This window comes from Doryrhamphus excisus, chromosome 1, assembly GCF_030265055.1.
Source record: "Doryrhamphus excisus isolate RoL2022-K1 chromosome 1, RoL_Dexc_1.0, whole genome shotgun sequence".
NCBI classification, from domain to species: Eukaryota; Metazoa; Chordata; class Actinopteri; order Syngnathiformes; family Syngnathidae; genus Doryrhamphus; species Doryrhamphus excisus.
Window position 1 is genome coordinate 32,498,027 of NC_080466.1, and position 19,709 is coordinate 32,517,735.

The 19,709-nt window shown below is 43.7% G+C and overlaps 1 protein-coding gene across 6 annotated transcripts in view; it reads right to left on the minus strand.

Annotated features, from left to right (window-relative positions):
* Positions 1–19,709, minus strand: part of efr3a (EFR3 homolog A (S. cerevisiae)) — a 34,552-nt gene that overhangs the window by 5,690 nt on the left and 9,153 nt on the right. For 4 of the 6 annotated variants that reach the window (XM_058075031.1, XM_058075296.1, XM_058074950.1 and 1 more), the window contains exons 2-13: positions 17,833–17,909; positions 16,408–16,535; positions 15,554–15,704; positions 13,662–13,783; positions 12,328–12,477; positions 9,952–10,092; positions 5,340–5,418; positions 5,129–5,264; positions 4,942–5,019; positions 4,585–4,752; positions 4,396–4,510; positions 3,078–3,129 (exon numbers count right to left, since the gene is read on the minus strand). In XM_058075031.1, the coding sequence (XP_057931014.1) occupies positions 3,078–3,129; positions 4,396–4,510; positions 4,585–4,752; positions 4,942–5,019; positions 5,129–5,264; positions 5,340–5,418; positions 9,952–10,092; positions 12,328–12,477; positions 13,662–13,783; positions 15,554–15,704; positions 16,408–16,535; positions 17,833–17,909 (1,397 nt within the window). The remainder of the gene's footprint in view (positions 1–3,077; positions 3,130–4,395; positions 4,511–4,584; positions 4,753–4,941; positions 5,020–5,128; positions 5,265–5,339; positions 5,419–9,951; positions 10,093–12,327; positions 12,478–13,661; positions 13,784–15,553; positions 15,705–16,407; positions 16,536–17,832; positions 17,910–19,709) is intronic. The other 2 variants (XM_058075210.1, XM_058075121.1) reach the window with 1 other exon arrangement.

Genomic DNA, 19,709 nt, shown 5'->3' on the forward strand with positions numbered 1-19,709 from the left:
TCTGGTTGTGTCGTTGCTGTTAAGATGGTCTGTAGGTACCTGTGTATGTCCTTTATGAATTTCTTCTAAGATGTAGTGCCAGCAGCGTTTCCAGAACGTGGGTCTGCAATGGTTAGGTGCCGTGTTCATGGCTTCAGTATCCAAGTATTCTATGAAAAAGCTGCTTGTTATGGCTGACAGGGGGTCAGCAAACCGCTCTCTTGTCTGTACAAGATACCCTATATTGATAATATGTGTATCTGGTAACAAAGTTGAGTAGTGTTCTGTCTTCTTTGAGGCGTTTGTGAACCATGTGTATAGGGTGACATCCACTGGTGTTTTGGGGAGTACTGAGTAGACATCATGAGAGATAAAAATCTCATAATGTTCTAGTTTTATGTTATTGAGTTCTTGAGTGCAAGTTGCTTCGCGTTTATCCAGTGGTACTCCATGATACCAAGAAGGGGTTTCATTATCTACTTTTGATAGATTATAAGTGATTGATCCTACACTGTCAACAGTTGGGCAAAAGGTGGTGTCTTTTTTGTGGATTTTGGGGGTCCCATAAGTTCTTGTGGTCAGGAAGCCTGCAAATGACAGTCGAAACATGTCAAGGAAATATTTCCACTCAACAGGCTCAAATTTTGTAGACCAGTACTGGCTGGTCACGGACTGTGGCCAAAGCACTTTGCAAATTTCGTGAGCAGTGCAGTCTGGCACAGCGCACCCACGCCTCCATCCCTCCCACCGGTGCAAGTGGCAAAAAGGGAGGAGAGAAGGCACGCAAGGATTTAACACAGCCTCGTGTAATCTTAACTAATCAAAGTGGTTGCTGTCATTGTTTTTTTTCCACTGAAATGTGCAAAAAAAAAATGCGTCACTATGCCTGTGAGGTTTTGATGACATGTCTACTACTGTCTGTATGACTGTCAGCCAATTTACCATTTACGCAGGCTGCGCTTCGCCTGCGCCAAGAATAGAACAGGTCGGAGCTTCTCCATACCTTTGCCGCGCTATTTTGTCACGAAATTGTCACTACGCCAAGCTTAAGATGTGGACAGCTCCTCTGGTGCGCCGCCACAGCCATCTCTACACCGTCCAGTCTACCACATTGGCTGCGCATAGTAGTGCACTGCGCCGCAAAATTAGAGCCCTGTTTTAAAAAAGTTGATTATTAAAAATTGAATGTTCATTCCCTAAGATGACAAAATGGAACTAACCTAGCGACTAAAAGGGCTCCATTTATACTTTATCACTTGCATTTTTCAGCCGCAAGCTGCGTGACAACGAGCGGAAGTATAGCGTTTTTGACCGGGACTTATTGGCGCATGCCAGGTAAAGAGCTGGCCAGGAAGGAGCTCACACAGCAACAAGGCCAACACACGCATGCACACGTGACTAGCATGTTTAGCATGGTTTAACGACTGTGACCTTTCACCTTCTCCTCCAGCTGCACACTGGACCCAGGTGGCAGCGAGCAGAGGTGACATGAGGACAGATGGAGGTTGGACTGAAAGCACCGTGCATGAGAATGCCGAAGTCTGTGTGTGGTTGTGTGGCAATTAGTGCAATTGAGTACTTGCATATGTGTTCACACTGAGAAGTACGGCACAATGCAGTGACGTGTCAGTACAGGGACGTTGCACAGGGACGTGGTGAGTGTGCAGTGATGGACACTTACCACTAGGGTTGGGCACCGTTTCAATTTGAACAATTCCGGATCCAATTCCGATTCCTTGTTTCAATTCTGGACAGGACAAATTTTGTTTTATTTAGTCTGGAGGTATTTCTTGCTCACTATATTCTATATTTTTTGAGATTTCCAGCCCATTTTTTCATCTATTATGATGCCCCATTTATTTTCGTTCACCTTTTCGATGTCCACACAGTCTCTTTGTAGTTTTGCTTGTGTACCCTTTGTGCTTTTACCAAATAGTATTAATTTCATTTTACTTAGGCTCAAGGACATTCTATTCAAACCATCATTTTAGTCACGCCATTTTATCTGTGACTTTTTCGATTAGCCCTTTCTCCAGCTTTCTCCCAAACAGAAGGTGGTAGTATCATCTACAAATAGTACTCACTTTAAGTATTATGTCACTTTTCAGATGTGATTAATATACAAGTTGAACAGTTTTGGTCCCAGTATCGGCACCTGGGGTACTCCACAATATATTTAAATGGCAGAGGTGCATCCTCCTAGCTCAACATATTGCTTGCGGTTAGTGAGATAGCTTTTGACCCAATTCAACACTAACCCTCTGATTTGGTAATTAGGATGTTGTCATTAATTGTATCAAAGGCTTTTGTCAGATCCTTAAATACTGCAGCTACGCACTTACTGTGGTCTATAGCCTTGGAAATTTCCTCAGTAATTTCGATTGGATGGAGCCATGGAGTTTGAAATGTTAGCGCTGTGTGCGTATTGGCTTTCTGCAAATTCATTCTTTAAATAAATTTACCCAACCTGTTATCTAGATGCATATGGGAGTGTTTACCACAAAAATATTATATTATAGATAGAAACTTCTGTGACTCATTATGAGTTAACTATGGATAAAAAATGCAATTAATTAATTTCATATTTAAATCTATTGGCACCCCTAATTTTTTAAAAAGTGCATTTTGTATTCAGTTGTATTGTCATTGACTAGTAGATTCATTTGTTTCATGATCTGAAACATTTAAGTGTGCAAAAATCAGGAAGGGGGCAAACACTGGCATTGAAACTAGGAATCTAAATAAAAACCTTTTGAAGATCCTGATGCTCGTGACTCGATGCCCAACCACACTTACCACCCACAATACTTGCCATCTTGGCTATGTAGCGAAGGGGGAGGGACTTCCTTGAAATAATGGAGGATGATGAGCAACATGTAGCGTAGAAAGTAGTGAACTAAGTACACAGTGTACGCAACATGCATGAAGTGTACTGTGTGGTGTGTGATAAGGTGTGGTCAGACTGCTTCCAGACAAACACAAATGTCTAATTAGTAGGCTCAAAATAAAATCACTGAATTGAATACTTGATATGACCATCAGAATGAAGAGGGATCCAAAAGATTTGGAATGATACCTGACTGTTTTCTAAGACTCACCATGATGAGTGAGCTGAGCAGCATGGTTTGGATCCGTTTGGTTCCCTGATGTCTGAGAGGACAAGATCATTGAAAAAGACGTTATTGTGGCAACAAACACTCACTGCTTCAAGGCGGGGGTTGGGGGGTGGGCTTGGCGGTGGTGGTGTTGTTTCTGTTGGGGGACATAATCTTGTTGGGGGAGGAGAATTCGCTGTTGATGGATTAGATTTCCTTTCTTTGCTGTGGACATACACTCAGCAGGATGTCCTGGAGATGTGACGACACTGGGTATCCACTATATCCGTTATATTCTCCTCACTCAACACAGCTTCAACTGACATGGACATGGAGGATTGACTCTGAGGCGGAGAGCACATTCAAACAGACCAGTATATGAAAACAAAGTCATGATAATTGCATGGGCACGTGTCAGTGTCGTGGCAGGTGATATGAAAATACAGCAATTGCGCCAATTGAGATCAGGCTTCATCACCCCATCCCTCCCATGCTCGGCTGTAACGATGCATGATGAAAGAAGGGTATTGATCCTCCATTAGCAGTCACATATTGATCAGCTTACAGTGGGGGAATTATTTCACCCCTTGCCCAGCTTGCAGGTTTTATCACTTACAGAGTGATATGGTGTATAATTTTAAAGATAGGTTAATTTTGACAAGGAGTGATGAAATATCACCCCCCCTAAAAATTGGAACAAGACATTGTATGCATTTCAGGAATTGATTTGCATTTTATCATCCCAGGCTCTTCAGACTAGGCTGCAACCCGATCGACTGAAAGTTGAAGATAACGGTGCGAGTTGAGGTCAGCAGCACACCATCCTCACCATACACGGTGTTTACAGTGTACTGCTTCCCCCTCTACAGATGGACGAGGGTGGTCCAGAATGTCTTCGAAGCAATCCGAAAATTGTTCTGCATCGCTTCTCCAACTCCTTCCATGTCCAAGTTTTTGCCTCAGTAAGAACCAGAGCCACAAACCGCTTGGCCTGCTGGTGCCTGTGGAGTTCCATGGGCCAAAAAGGCCCAATAGACTCCTTCAGTTTGACGGAATCCCTCACCGCTGATGTCTACAAACAGGCTCTGGGATAACCGCCACAACAGGCACTGACCACCTCACGGCCACAGCTTCAATTAACCACCTCAACAATGGAGGCACGGAACATGGTGCCCTCAGACTCAATTTCCGCTGCCTCCTTAAGAACACGATCAAAACTCTCCCTGAGGTGGGAGTTGAAACATCTTGCGGGGGACTCTGCCAGCATATGTCCACATGTCAATAACATGTTCACTTCCTGTCTACGGTTACTGCAACTCACCCAATCTTGACTGTGTCCAAGGTGTGGCACGGGGTCCCGTACACAGGCACCTTGCCCATGATGAACATCATGACCTCAGCTCGCTGGTAGTCAGGCAGGTTCCCACCAAAGAATCCTGGCAGGACAGTAGAGAGACAAGCATGTTGTACTCACACGACATGTGCTAGAATGTGAAATGGCGACACGCACCGATGGTCTGTATAATGGCGTTCTGGACAATGCGTTCTTCACTCTCCTTGTTGCGGCCGGATGAAACGCTGCTGCTGGAATTTCTCCTGGAGCTCTCGCCCAGCTCAAAGTCCACGCTCATCCTCAAGTGTTTGAGCAGCGTGTTGAAGACCTCCAGCACGGTGGGACCTAGATTCACATGACCAGCAGAGAAACCCACGAGATATGACATGTATGTCCAGGACTCTGCCCTCGCACACCATCAGGAAATATGACACCACAACCATCACAAACGCAGTCTGAGGCTACAACGTCACGGCACGGAGCTAAGCTATGCTAGCACGGGCTAAATGTGTCCATCTCAATATCATACTGTACCCAGCCACAGGTTGGGAGGGGTGCCGTGTTCACCAAGAGAGGTGAACGTGTCACCTCGCTTGCACTCCTGGATGGTTCCTAGGCAGCATTAGTGTTTGTTTGCCCAGATGGAGGTGTTGAAAGGTGGTGGGACACGGAAGCCAATGTCAGCATTTACAGGCATGATAGACGCAGTGACATCACTCACCCACGGAGCCTTTGGCGGCGATGGCCACCGTCTCCAGCAGCACCTGCACGATGCCGGCGCGCACACGAGGAGTGTTCTTGTTGTGTGTGTCCAGGTGGCCCAACACCTGCTGGATGACGTGGTGCGAGTGTTGAGCCTGTACGACAAGGAAGCTATTAATTTAGAGCAGCTAATGTCGGATTGAAGAGGGACAATGGTGGATGGGGCAAACCTGGATGGAGTACATGATGATCCTGAAGCAGGAAACGGCAAACTCATTGGGCTCCCACAGGTGATGGTTGTCTAGGTGACTGTGGACGCAAGTAGCACTGGTGTCACAATAAAAATCTTCTCAGGTGGAGCTTTCATTGTGGTGTGTGTTCAGAGGAAGTCAACATGAGGTCTCGCGGCAGATGGGAAAGACAGATTTGATGGTCTACGCGGGCGCCGACCTGCACCCTGGAGGCCAACGTGTCCGTGAGGCACAGCTGCTGCTCGCCTCTGACGAAGGAAAATGGAGCCGCCTTTGCCCTAATGGCAGCTGGCTGACTTTTAACTCCTGAAGGAGTGCTGGTGTCACTGCATTGTAGTTTAGGGGGCACTTGTCAATCAACAGCAAGTGTCCAAAAGTCTTAAAGTGAATGAAGGGGTGTTTTGGGGAATGAGGGTCTTACCTCCTTTGTTTGTCAGTAAGCTGTTTTTTTTAACTGTAAAACTAACAATTTTGTCATTCACTACTATTGTGTCAATGCTGAAGAGCATGCAAACATACTATATGTTATTCTGCACCCATTTTTCCCAACCGTTCCAACTTGAAAACATTCAGCTCATTGAAAACACATTCTATTTTCCACATTTCATGTTATCTTGGAATTCCAAATTTTCCAGCCCCAAACTTCCCACTTAAATGATGGTAATGATGGACATTACTCCACCCATTCAAACCATCCCAGCATCAAAACATTCAAGCTAATGGTATTCCACCATCCCATAATTCCACATTTTTTGTACAGCATTTCCCCAGCATTCACACTCAATGTCTACAAAAATTGCCTTCTTGTGTATCATTGCATCTTTGCCACTAACAACTTTCAGTCTGCACAACTTTTCCTTGGAGCTCAAAAAATAGTGTAACAATCTGGGGCTAGCCACAAAGCCAGGTGAAAGGCTAAGCTGCTGTAGTTCCTGAAAATATGTCCGCTTGAATCAGAAGTTCAGAAACTCCCAGTAGAAGCCACCAACTGCAAAGCACCAAATGCCAAAGTTGAAGGACTTTATTATCTTCATCACTCTTGTGTATAGTTCCTGGCAGCTCGTTCAGCTATTGATGCTCCACACAATGACCTGCTCTTGTATTGGCAAATACTGACATACAGGGATTTTAATCCAGATGTTTCTGACAGTACATTTTAGCTGAAATGATTCTTGCTGCTCTCTTCAGTGAGAAAGTAGCACCACAATCGCCTTGATGTGAAGCCACATAGTGACTTGGTTACCCCAGAAGACCATGATGGATCTGCCTTCAGACTGAATCCACAACACTTGCTGACCTTGTATCGGATGACTCATGAAAATCATCAACGACTGCGCCGACTGCATCAAAAGTGAGGATTACTACAAAAATGTTCTACAAGTGGTTAGCGCACAGGCGTCACAGCTAGGAGGCTACTCCGATTTCCTCCCACATTCCAAAAACATGCTAGGTTAATTAGCCACTTCAAATTGTCCATAGGTGAATGTGAATGGTTGTTTGTCTATATGTGCCCTGTGATTGGCTGGCCACCAGTCCAGGGTGTACCCTGCCTCTCGCCCCAAGACAGCTGGGATAGGCTCCAGCACCCGTGACCATCGTGAGGATAAGCGGTAGAAAATGAATGAATGAATGTTCTACAAGCAAAATTAAGCACAAGGCAAAGCCTGCATCTCCTCTTACAGAGCGTGAAGGGAAGCTAGCAGAGGTTAGCTTAGTATAGCACGCTGTGTGTGCGTGTGACTCGGGTTCGATGAGTACATTTTCACCTTTTTTTGAGGCTTTAATGTAAGGAATGTTTTACAATGTCCGACGTGCAGATTTGGAGTGAAAAAAATCAGAGAAGCACGTTTATTGTTGAACGCAGCTTGTCTTAGTCGTAAATACACGTTCTCCACACACAGTACATACTTCTGTGATCGTCCTTCAAAATAAGAGCACCGTTTGCTGCATGTCAGCGTAAACAAAACAAAGAGTGTCATAAAAAATATCTTCCATACGCAGTTGGAATTGCATGGGTGACTACATCTTCCGTCATCACAAGCACATTACAGTTTGTTGAAGATTTAGTAGCAACGTGTGCAGAGGCTGACAGCCCATTTGGACAGTTAGCCACTGAATAAATGTAACCAATAAATAAATGTGCTTGACAATTTGAGACAAGTGTATTTCATTAAGGTTTGTAGCTTGGTTTGTTGCATCCCAAATATATCGCAATATATGCTGAGGTCCACATCGGCCAACCCTACTATCTTTATCCATAGAAATATAGATACAGTGAAGAAAATAAGTATTTGAACACCCTGCTATTTTGCTATTTCTCCCACTTAGAAATCATGGAGGGGTCTGAAATTTTCATCGTAGGTGCATGTCCACTGTGAGAGAGATAAACTAAAAAGAAAAATCCAGAAATCCCAATGCATGATTTTTTTAACAATTTATTTGTGTGATACAGCTGCAAATAAGTATTTGAACACCTGTGTATCATCTAGAATTCTGACCCTGAAAGACCTGTTAGTCTGCCCATTAGAAGTCCACCTGCACTCCATGTATCATCCTGAATCAGATGCACCTGTTTGAGGTCGTTAGCTGCATAAAGACACCTGTCCACCCCATACAATCAGTAAGACTTTAACTTGTAACATGGCGAAGACCAAAGAGCTGTCCAAAGACACCAGAGACAAAATTGTACACCTCCACAAGGCTGGAAAGGGCTACGGAGCAATTACCAAGCAGCTTGGTGAAAAAAGGTCCACTGTTGGAGCTATCATTAGAAAATGGAAGAAGCTAAACATGACGGTCAATCTCAATCGGAGTGGAGCCCCATGCAAGATATCACCTCGTGGGGTCTCAATGATTCTAAGAAAGGTGAGGAATCAGCCCAGAACTACACGACAGGACTTGGTCAATGACCTGAAAAGAGCTGGGACCACCGTTTCCAAGGTTACTGTAGGTAATACACTAAGACGTCATGATGTGAAATCATGCATGGCACGAAAGGTTCCCCTGCTTAAACCAGCACATGTCAAGGCCCGTCTTAAGTTTGCATATGACCATTTGGATGATACAGAGGAGTCATGGGAGAAAGTTTTATGGTCAGATGAGACCAAAATAGAACTTTTTGGTCATAATTCCAATAAGCGTGTTTGGAGGAAGAAGAATGAAGAGTACAATCCGAAGAACACCATCCCTACTGTGAAGCATGGGGGTGGTAGCATCATGCTTTGGGGGTGTTTTTCTGCACATGGGACAGGACGAGTGCACTGCATTAAAGAGAGGATGACTGGGGCCGTGTATTGTGAGATTTTGGGGAACAACCTCCTTCCCTCTGTCAGAGCATTGAAGATGGGTCGTGGCTGGGTCTTCCAACACGACAACGACCCGAAGCACACAGCCAGGAAAACCAAGGAGTGGCTCCGTAAGAAGCATATCAAGGTTCTAGCATGGCCCAGCCAGTCTCCAGACCTGAACCCAATCGAAAATCTTTGGAGGGAGCTCAAACTCCGTGTTTCTCAGCGACAGCCCAGAAACCTGACTGATCTAGAGAAGATCTGTGTGGAGGAGTGGGCCAAGATCCCTCCTGCAGTGTGTGCAAACCTGGTGAAAAACTACAGGAAACGTTTGACCTCTGTAATAGCAAACAAAGGCTACTGTACCAAATATTAACATTCATTTTCTCAGGTGTTCAAATACTTATTAGCAGCTGTATCACACAAATAAATTGTTAAAAAAATCATGCATTGTGATTTCTGGATTTTTCTTTTTAGTTTATCTCTCTCACAGTGGACATGCACCTACGATGAAAATTTCAGACCCCTCCATGATTTCTAAGTGGGAGAAATAGCAAAATAGCAGGGTGTTCAAATACTTATTTTCTTCACTGTATATAGATAAAGATAGACAGACAGACAGTTAGGTAGGGACTAAATCCGCACACAGGTTACACAGTATACACACCATACTGATTGACATGTGCTGGAACAAGTATTCCATTTAAACACAGCCCAACTGATTACTTTGACAATCAATCATGGTGTCAAGTCTTCGCCTGTATCGTCAGCCATTTTAGCTGAAAGTGGGGGGAAGAAGATGAGAAGACCAGTGGAGCTGCAGCAGAGCCTCCCCCAACATGACGTCAATCCGAAACCTCCTAAACCCTTCTTCCCCCCACCATGAACCCCAATGCTTCTATTTATAGTAGAAGCCCCCCCTCGCCTGTTGGGGGAGGAGAAGCTGAGCCAAGTGACAGCAGAGAAGCTCTGCAGCCATTAAAGCTTCTCAACATTGAATGGACATCACAGCAGGACTGCATCGACACCAGCGTCACAACTTCTTTCAGTTGCCCTCACTTGAGGGCAGAAGACATCGCAGTCAAAGTCTCCACAGCATGAGAGCTCCGAGAATCAATCACGACTAACGAACATACTCAGGGTGAACTCATGTGTGCAGTCCAGCAAATGGAATTGAATACTTTACACAGCAGGGGGTGCTGTAACAGGCAAGTAAAACACTAACAACACCACACCTAACGCTATTGCCAGCAGGGGGCGAACAAGATCTTCCTATTCTGCGTGTGTGTTCTACATCTACTCACACCAGCACGGGTCGCACAGCATTGTTCATGTTGCCATATGCAGCTCGGCCCAGCAGTTCTCTGAAGCAGCTCTCTGCCAGCGTGGCCGGGTTCTCCTCGCCATCCTGATCCGACACTGATGGCGTGCTGGGATGCCCCGCCCTGACAGAGACAGACAGACTGTGAGACAGACCTCCTTCCCAGACATGTGAATATGTGCAGATCTGAGTGGGACGAAAAAACTCTATGAGCTACTTCATGTTTGCATATAATGTCATCTGACATCATCACTGACGCACAAACATCATCTACAGTACTTCCTGCCGAGTCAGCAGTAGGTCACACAGACTGCCTGCTTCAATGAAAATGAAGCGAGTAAAAACTGGCACAAAGAGCCACACTCGCAGGCATCACAGACACCTCTCGAGAGGCATTAGTTGTTCCAGAGGTCCCACGCAGGCCCAAATGAAATGCTCGCTGCTTGTTAGTGGCAACAAATGAGACGTAAAAATGAAATTGTGTGTGTGTGTGTGTGTGTGTGAGGACGATGATTAAAGATGTGTACTTACTCCATAAAGTGGATCACTAACATCAATATCATCAACCACTACGTGATGTGGTCACATGAGACCACACTTGGAGCTCTTTGGCATCACGTCAACTGGACGTGTTTGGCGCAAAAAACAATAGTGAATATGAGCCCAACAACCTCATCACTCATGCATGCAGGTGGAAATATTCTGCTTTGGGGATGTTGCTCTGATCAAAATCCCTCCTGAAATGAGATCAAATACTTATTTCACTCAAATACAACAGCAGTACATCTGTAGGTTTTTTTGTTTACATTCTGTTGCTCATTGTTCAAATAAACATAGCATAAAAATGTTCAATGGTTCATATTTTTGTAAGAGGTTAACCTTCAAAAATCAGCAGGGGATCAAATACTTATGACACCCACTGTACAGTGTATACAAATTACTGTAGATGGCCACAGCATTTCAATCTTTAGTGAATAACAATGACCAAAGATAACCACAAGAAGTGGGTGTTATTATTTACGAGACAGTCAATCAATTCGCTGCTTGTTGGAGATGGATCATCAAACGTGACTGCAGGAGGCAAACAACAATAACGACCAACATTCTTAGGTCATTACCAATGAGAGAGTGTGTGTGTGCAGCAGTTCATTGTCAAACACAAAGGGTTTTTGTGCACTCTGCCTTCAGCATGCTGGACATGTGCGTCCTCTGACCACAGCTCCCGGCAGGTCAATTGTTAGAAAGGACAGGACACTGCGGGCCAAAGTTAGCATGATGCTGTTTGGGAACAACATAATAGCGAGCACACTGTTCACAAATAACACTGAACAAGATCAGTGTGAGAAGTACTTACGAACAACATGATGGGAATGAGCATAACTGGTACAAGTGTGAGAGTCTCTGCTGGTTTAGGGTATTTAAAGAGTCATATCTCAGTGAAGGAGCTGCTCATTAAGCTGCAAGAGTACCATTAGGACCGTCTGATAGCAGGCCATTAAATAAGGCAGAAAGATTCCCCATGGTGGCAGTGCACTGAAGGAATATTTGCAGGATAATTGGACATGCAGCATGTAAAGGGGCTACTTGCACTGACATACAGACAGAAAGAAAGGTATCGGAGATAAATCATCTAACCAAACAAAAGATAAATATACTAATTTGTCTTGTAAGGACAGAATGTTTGTGTTCTTACACACGTGGAGGAAGACAATCAAGAAGAAAAAGAATAAGCAGCGATTTAAAAAGAAGGCAAGGTCCAAAAATAGATTTTTGTTGACATGGAAACTACCTGAGGAAGATGGCAGCAAGAAACCACGAATAAAAAACCCTACATTTTATGTATTTGTTTGTTAGCATGGTCACATGTCACATGCTAAATAGCATGTTCATTAGTGTGGCCAATGTCATATGTTAATTGTTATGTTTATTAGCATTGATAATGTCAGGTTTATGAGCATGTTACTGTAATTAGCATGGCTAATGTGATATGTATAGCTGTATAGCTGTCGGTTGTTTTTGTTGATGAAGAACAGAATGAATGCCAATTCTCTGTGTCCAAAAAAACAAAAAAGAAACAACAAAAAACATGTGAAGACTAATCAACGTGTGTTCCAATGTTTGAGAAGCTGGAGAAAGTCCTGGATTTGTCCTGGAGAGGATTTGCAGCAGCTCGGCTTGGAGGACTGAAGGTTTGTAATAAGGTGGAGGGTGAAGAGGACAAATCCCTCCTTGCCACTCTGGGCTAGCAGTTGGCTTCAGAAGGAATCACAATCCTCTCAGGGAAGGGCAAATATGGATGTCTGTATCCACTATGATGTTGAGGCGTTACAGCATATAGAGAATTGATGGAGGGCCATACCTGTCCAGGTCGTCGCTGTCCTGCATGTTGAAGAGCATGGAAGGGATGAGTTTGTCCATATGCTGAGGCTCCCAGATGATGGCCTGCAGCTCGTCATTCACCGTCTTCCTGACCACTCCCTGCAGACCTTTGATTCCTGCCACACGAATCCTGACGCAAAACAAGAAAACAACTCATGTGATAGTGGTCAAATGTCACATGTCCCCAACAGAGCATCAAAATCATTACATTCCGCTAGAATCACGGCCATATTTAGTCTGATGTTTAGTCTGATAGTTTGAGCAACCCTGTGGCACAATCTGACCCCGCCCACACCCTGCCAATCAAACACCAGCTAGCCTTGCAGCCCTGCGTGAGGACAAAGCCTTGTCAATGTGTGTGTAGATGGTAAATAGCTGTGAAAAAAAAGGCCATGGCAGTCAGTAGTTCTCCATGGACCATGGTAATAAAATGCTAAATGCTAATAATCGACCCAGCTGACTCCAAATGAACAAAGTAAGACTCTTTCTATCAAGTCTGCATAAGCTTTTCTTTCTTACAACTAGGCCCGTCACGCTAATCAATAAATCAATTAATTGCACGATAAATAATAAAGTCCATAATTTTGCCGGCGTTCAATCCCACCCTCGGCCATCTCTGTGTGGAGTTTGCATGTTCTCCCCATGCATGCGTGGGTTTTCTCCGGGTACTCCGGTTTCCTCCCCCATTCCAAAAACATGCTAGGTTAATTGGCGACTCCAAATTGTCCATAGGTATGAATGTGAGTGTGAATGGTTGTTTGTCTATATGTGCCCTGTGATTGGCTGGCCACCAGTCCAGGGTGGACCCCGCCTCTCGCCCGAAGTCAGCTGGGATAGGCTCCAGCACCCCCGCGACCCTCGTGAGGATAAGCGGTAGAAAATGAATGAATGAATTTTGTCGGCCTCTGTAAATTGTCATGTACATGCGTGTTTTGTTTTCCTCATCTCTTTACCACACAAGCTGAGGTTGAGGGGAGTTTGACTATATCTAGTTGGATTACGTCAACTTCTTGCACAAGTTCCAACTCCTTCCCCACCAGAGAACTGACATTCCATGTCCCAATAACCCGATTTGGCCGCCTCGACTGGGCCGCTCAGGCCCCCGGCCTCAACAGCCACCTACATCTCAATGCATTGTTGTAATTTATCAATGCATCGGTATATACGTACGTAAATGTTACATTGTATAACTGTATTGTATCAACTACAGTCTGACCAATTAATCAGCCCGCTGATTAATTCATCAGCACCGAGCTGTTTCAAATACAAACAAGTTCTCTCAGCATGGCGTTGTGCATCAGCAGTCAATCCCACCTGGTCCTGGTGTCCACGTCTTCGTGGGTTGAGTGACACATAGCACTAAACTGGGACACAAAGAAGTCATAACGGCGGTGGTAGGAGGGCGTGTCCTCCTCGATATTGGCAAACTTCACAAACTGTAGGAAGAGACAAGAACATACTTTTGACATTTGACTGCATCAGTTGAACTCAATAAGACCATATACATATATAGATGCACACACACACACATATGAAGAGCTTGCAACCAAAAGGCGCTAAATCCATTTTGACTGATTTCGAGAAAATCAATGATTTTTAATTACGCACATATCAATCAATTTGGTCTATATTGCAAATGAAAGAGCTATCAATATAGGTCATAAAAATGCATGCTATAAAAATCCTGCACACACCATGTATTTTATATATTTTTTTTAAATTTTTTTTTTTTCGGATTTAGCGCCTTTTGGCTGAAATGATGATTTGGCTGAAATAAATTTGAAGTCACCTTTAACTACTTCAATGGCATTGTTGTAAAAGAATGTAAGGTGCTTTAATGTGCTATGCTAATAAAATAATTACAACACAGAAGCCATTCTCAACATACAATACACCCCCCCCCCACACACACACACACATGCACTCGTTCACCTTCACACATTACAGAAACAAAATGTTATAACCTACCACTAGTACACTGTTACTGATAAAAATTAGTTAAGATATTATAGCACACATTAACATCATCCACATTCCATGATGATCAGCTTTAACACAACTCAACATACCCAATTATACAAGACATGTCATACATTGCAGGTGCATTCAACCTGTAGGCTGCAGTAGAGCGACACATGAAAAATAACAATTTGCAGACAATAATAAAAATTTTATTAAAAGCAGTGCTCATATTTGACTGCACTATGAAGGTGACAGTGACAAAAATCATCTCATTACAAACTCTTTACATTGTATGTTTTTTAGTACAAGTAAAATTATGTTTCTCATGAAAGTTGGAGGTGTCAAGGTAGAGACACGCCTTTTATGGCGTAAAAAAAACTTCCATGTTACAGAATACTGTAAAAACACAATTTCAACAAGCTCACTGTTATCTCCACTGCTATCTGTCAAGAAAGCATAAGCTGTGCCAACATGTCTGCATTTGACCAAACTAATGCTAGCAGTGACAATAACAATATAACCAATAATAAATAAAGGTGACATTTTGTTGAGGTGACTGGCATGTCTTTCTTCATACAAATGATTTTTATGTCTAATTAGCTGCTTTGAAGCAGTCGAGCGGTTATCCCTTTCCATGACGCATAAACAAGCCCACACATTAAGGGCCGTCTCCGCTTTGTTGGTGCGACAAGGAAAAATTTAATTAACCCACTGCTGACCTGAAGGTGCTGTGCAGACAAGCAGCAACCTGCCTTCAACCTCGGCTACATGCTACTCTGTCAGCATCCAAATATCAGTCATAAATAAAAATAATGTTCATTCATAAATACCAATCCCTCGTGGAAAATGCCCTTCACTTCCCACTTAGGTGAAGCGATGTGGCTGGAGCAGACAATACATCCTGTATATTTTGCACTCACCTTGAAACGGCTGGGAATGTGAAACAGGGCTGACATTTGCTGGCGGCTTTCAGAGGCTAATAATAATTAGCTGTGTGTTTCCCAGAATGTGATAAAAGCCATTTGCAGCGCCAGTGTAACGTTAAATTAGGTGCTTGAGCGCTAACATGCACCTCCAGGCTGCAGCGCTGTCTCCTTGCCGCTTTTATCTTGTGAAAAGTCCCCAAAAAAATAACTAAAAACAATTTCACATTTGACTAGTGACATGCAGCTCAGAATGAGGCTGAAAATAAAAGTTCCTAATTCAAGCTAGGCACAAGCCGAACTAAAGCGCTGTGGTCTTACCGAGTTGGTCCCCAGCACCTGCAAATCCGGTTCTCTGGACTCCAACAGTTTAGCCACCATGTGCAGGAAACTCTCCACAAAGGGCTTGATGCTCTGAGAGTGACAGGCCATCAGCAACTGGTCCAGAGCCTCCATGGCTATCACCACGTTCCTGAGGACAGTCAGGCTTGTTTTAGCATCAAATGATCTGAAACTATATGGAGAAACAGTCTTCATCCCAGGTGTTGCATGTGCATTTGCAGGTGTCTATGTAAAACATCTATCCAATGTTTTACAATGCTTGATGACAATGTGCAGGTTCTGAGTTAACAATACAAGAAGCATGTTTATTGTTGAACGCAGCACGTCTGAGACATTGTCCACACACACGAAGCACAAGAACAAACTTGACCGTCCTTCAAAATAAGAGAGCCATTTGCCCTGCGTCTGTGTAAACAAAATAAGCGTGTCATAAACAAATATCTTACATACTGTATGCAGTTGGAATTGCATCTGTGACCATATCTTCCTTAGTCACAAACACAGGCATTACAGTTTGTTCAATATTTAGTAGCAATGTGTGCAGATTCCATTAGAAAAGTTAGCCAGGCTACCTTTTCTCAATTCCTGGGCAAAATCGTCCAATGAGGTAATGCATCAATAAATACAAGTTTTTTTCATTAATTTAATTAATGGACATTTTATTAATTAAGTCAAAAAGCAGACACGCTATGCTGGTAAAAATAAGTGTAAAATGAATTAAAAATATGAATTCTAAACAAATGAAGTGGAAAAACCCTACTGTTTAATGCCTTTATTAGCAGTCCCATGCTAACAGCAAGCATTAAGTTGAAGGAAGGCTCTACATCACTCACCCGTAGCGATGCCGCACCACATCCCTGCTTAGCCGCTCAGCCAGGTACGCTCCGATCCTGTCCAGCTTCTCCGGGGCAGACACGGCGTAGAAGGTCAGCTTTTCCATGTCTGACTTGCTCAGACCATCCTGAAGAAACAAAAAAGACAAAAATCACGTGGTGAGAAAAGGGAAGTGCCTAAAGTTTGTGCTTCAATGGCATGACGCTCGTAATGTGCATCAGTGAGTGAAAAGCAGCAAAAATGAAATAAAAGTAAACACTTCCCCAGCAGGTCACTTGTAAGGAGGAGGAGGAGGGAGGAGTTTATTTGAGACATAACCTCCCCAGAGTATTTTCCTGTGCTTGGGTTCTCCACAAGTGATAATTAATTTGACAAGGTGGCGACCAATTCAAGCGTTTCCATTCCCCACCGCACCTGTTCGATTACGCCAAAAGCCCCAGAGAGTGTTGGGTGGAGGACTCCAAAGTAATAATAGAGACAAATCCCTCCCTGGTGAGTTGAACTATGTTTTAACAGGGTCACATGATCAAACGTTGCTGCTCAAAGCTTTACCGAAGTCGGAACAACACCGTTGTTGTTTTCACATGCAAATCACGGACTTTATTATGACTTTATGAAGACTAAATAAGACCAGTGTGTCCTCTACCACTATATCAGGGGCACCACCCACCTTCTCCCAAGAAGGATTTCATTGTATTTCACTGAATTTTTATCTAGCGCCAGAACACAGCAGAGGTCATTTTGAGGAAAACTGCACTTTTTTATTTTGGCCATCAGCTACAATGCTTATCTGAGACATAACGGTGTCTCAGATAAGTGGACGGTGGACGAGTAGTTAACATGTAGGCCACGCAGTCAGGAGATCAGGTAGACCTGGGTACAATGTGCGTTTGGGGGTTTTCTCCAGGTACTCCGGTTTCCTCCCAGATTCCAAAAACATGCATGTTAGCTTAATTGGCCACAGGTATGAATGTGGGAATGGTGGGAATGGTTGTTTGTCTATATGTGTCCTGTGATTGGCTGGCCATCAGTCCAGGGTGGACCCCACCTCTCGCCCGGAGACAGCTGGGATAGGCTCCAGCATACCCGCGACCCTCGTGAGGATAAGTGGTATAGAAAATAGATGGATGGATGCTTTTGATACAATGTGCTCTCATTATTAGGCCATATAAATAATGGAAAAAAGTCTCAAAAATGGTGTCAATAATATACAATATTGACAAATAATTTGTAAAATAAATATTGTCCAGCAAAATTTGTTATCATGACAGGCCCACCCGTACACACGCATTGCACGCATACATTTGCATCTCAACTGCAACTTTAGAGGAGCAATTGCATTACAGTTGGCTGCGCACGTTCATGTGTGCTCGAGTCAATGCCCCCTACCTGCCACCCCAAAGCTATAAATAATAAGGACTTACTTTGGGGTCCTCAGGGAAGATGTTATCCACCAGACGTTTGTAGCGTGGCCTCAATGGCCCACAGCAGCCGCACACTCCTGGAAGAGGAAACAAAAATAATATTGTACTTGTGACCCCACACTATAGTCAATTCAATACTATAGTCACTCAAAAAGCTTTAATTTATGGTGACTGACTACTTCATACACATACTCATATATGCTTCATATATATACTTCTATTCCTAGGAAGTTAGTGAAGTAAGCAGTAATATATTGACAGCAGCAAGACTTTTCATGACAGCTGTGACCATTATGGGATGTTGAGCAGTGCACTGATGACACACCCGCTGCTCTCTGCAGTGTGACTCCCAGCTTACGTGAAGCAATCATCCATCATTGCCCCCCCGAAGTCACCACCTGCTAAGCTAATTGAAGTCCAAGGACCAGAGGACTTCCTCTGCTCACAGTGACCTTAAACTATAACCATGCAGGTCCTCACCTGAGTGTCTCTGAGTGGCATACTGACAATAGCAGATTTTAATTAGACAGCTCGTAGAACATAAACGTCATATCCGGTTATGTATCACATATAGGGATCGACTGATATGGGTTTTTTCGAGCTGATGCCAATACCGATTTTTTTCCATCACCCTTAGCCGATGGCCGATTTTGCTTGGGCCGATATTTGTGGCCGATACTGCTTTTGCTCCCTCAATTTACATGAAACAAGTTTAAACAAAGATATATTGAAATGTAAACACTCAAGACAACACAGTCATAGTTTTATCTAGCATCGATGTGATGACTGCTCCGCCGCAGTGAGACGCACACCCCCCCGCCTACACACACACAAACACATCACACTGACACAATTTAGTAAGATATATAGAACATTTCTCTCATCATTAAAGTTGGTGTTGTGCACGCTAAAGACCTCTGATAAGCAGACACGGCTGCTCCAATTCCTTCTGTGTGTGTGTGTGTGAGTGTGCGTGCCCGGAGAGAGCGCACACACATAACGCTTTTAACCTGAGTCCGGCGTTCTGAATTGCTAAGGTTGCCATTAAAGCGGTGTTGGTAACAACTGTACATATTAGCCTCCAACTACATCAACAGCTCCCTAATTCCAACGGTAGGCACTTTTAAAGATGAAGCATTCAGCAGCATTCCTGCTTTTCACACCCACAAACTAAACTATATTGTAGCGTCGCTGGGAGCACTTCCTGGTTCCCTGCGTGCTTTGCGGCACCGTCGATGTAAATAGTTGGTCAGTTTGTAGTTAAAGTTGCATAGTTGTTCATTCTTGGTCTGCTCAGCTAGTGAGAGTGCTTTTATTCGTCTGTTGCGTTGGTATGTGATGTTTTTGGGATTTCTTGTTGTCACACCATGACTTAAACTGTTATGCCTAGCGGTCACCCAGTGAAACGGGAATGTGTGCTATGTATGGTGTAAAAAGCAAGCTTTTTCTTTACTTTTGAAATAAAAGCTGTTCTCTACTTTAAAAGACCCTTGAGCGTCACAATATATAATTTATTTATTTATAATTGCGCTCATTGTGGTTTACTGCAGTTCCAAAGTCCCAAATGGTTTTATAACAGTTTCTCGACTGATTGATCTCAATTTATCTGAGTTAGTTATGTTTTAACAGATCACAGAATCACTTTTTCCACACAGGGTAAGCTAGCACAGGAAAAGTCCCATTTGTGGGCTTCACTGGGGTTTCCTCCGCACTTCCGCTGACCACACCAGCAACTGTCAAGGGGCAAGCATCTTATGTGAACCAAGATAGCTCCAGGTCACGTTTCCCAATGGACTACAGGCAACTGGGTTCAAAGGTCACGGTGGCATTGGACAATACTCCATAAAGTGATCATTGTGTCAACATCTATTGGGCAG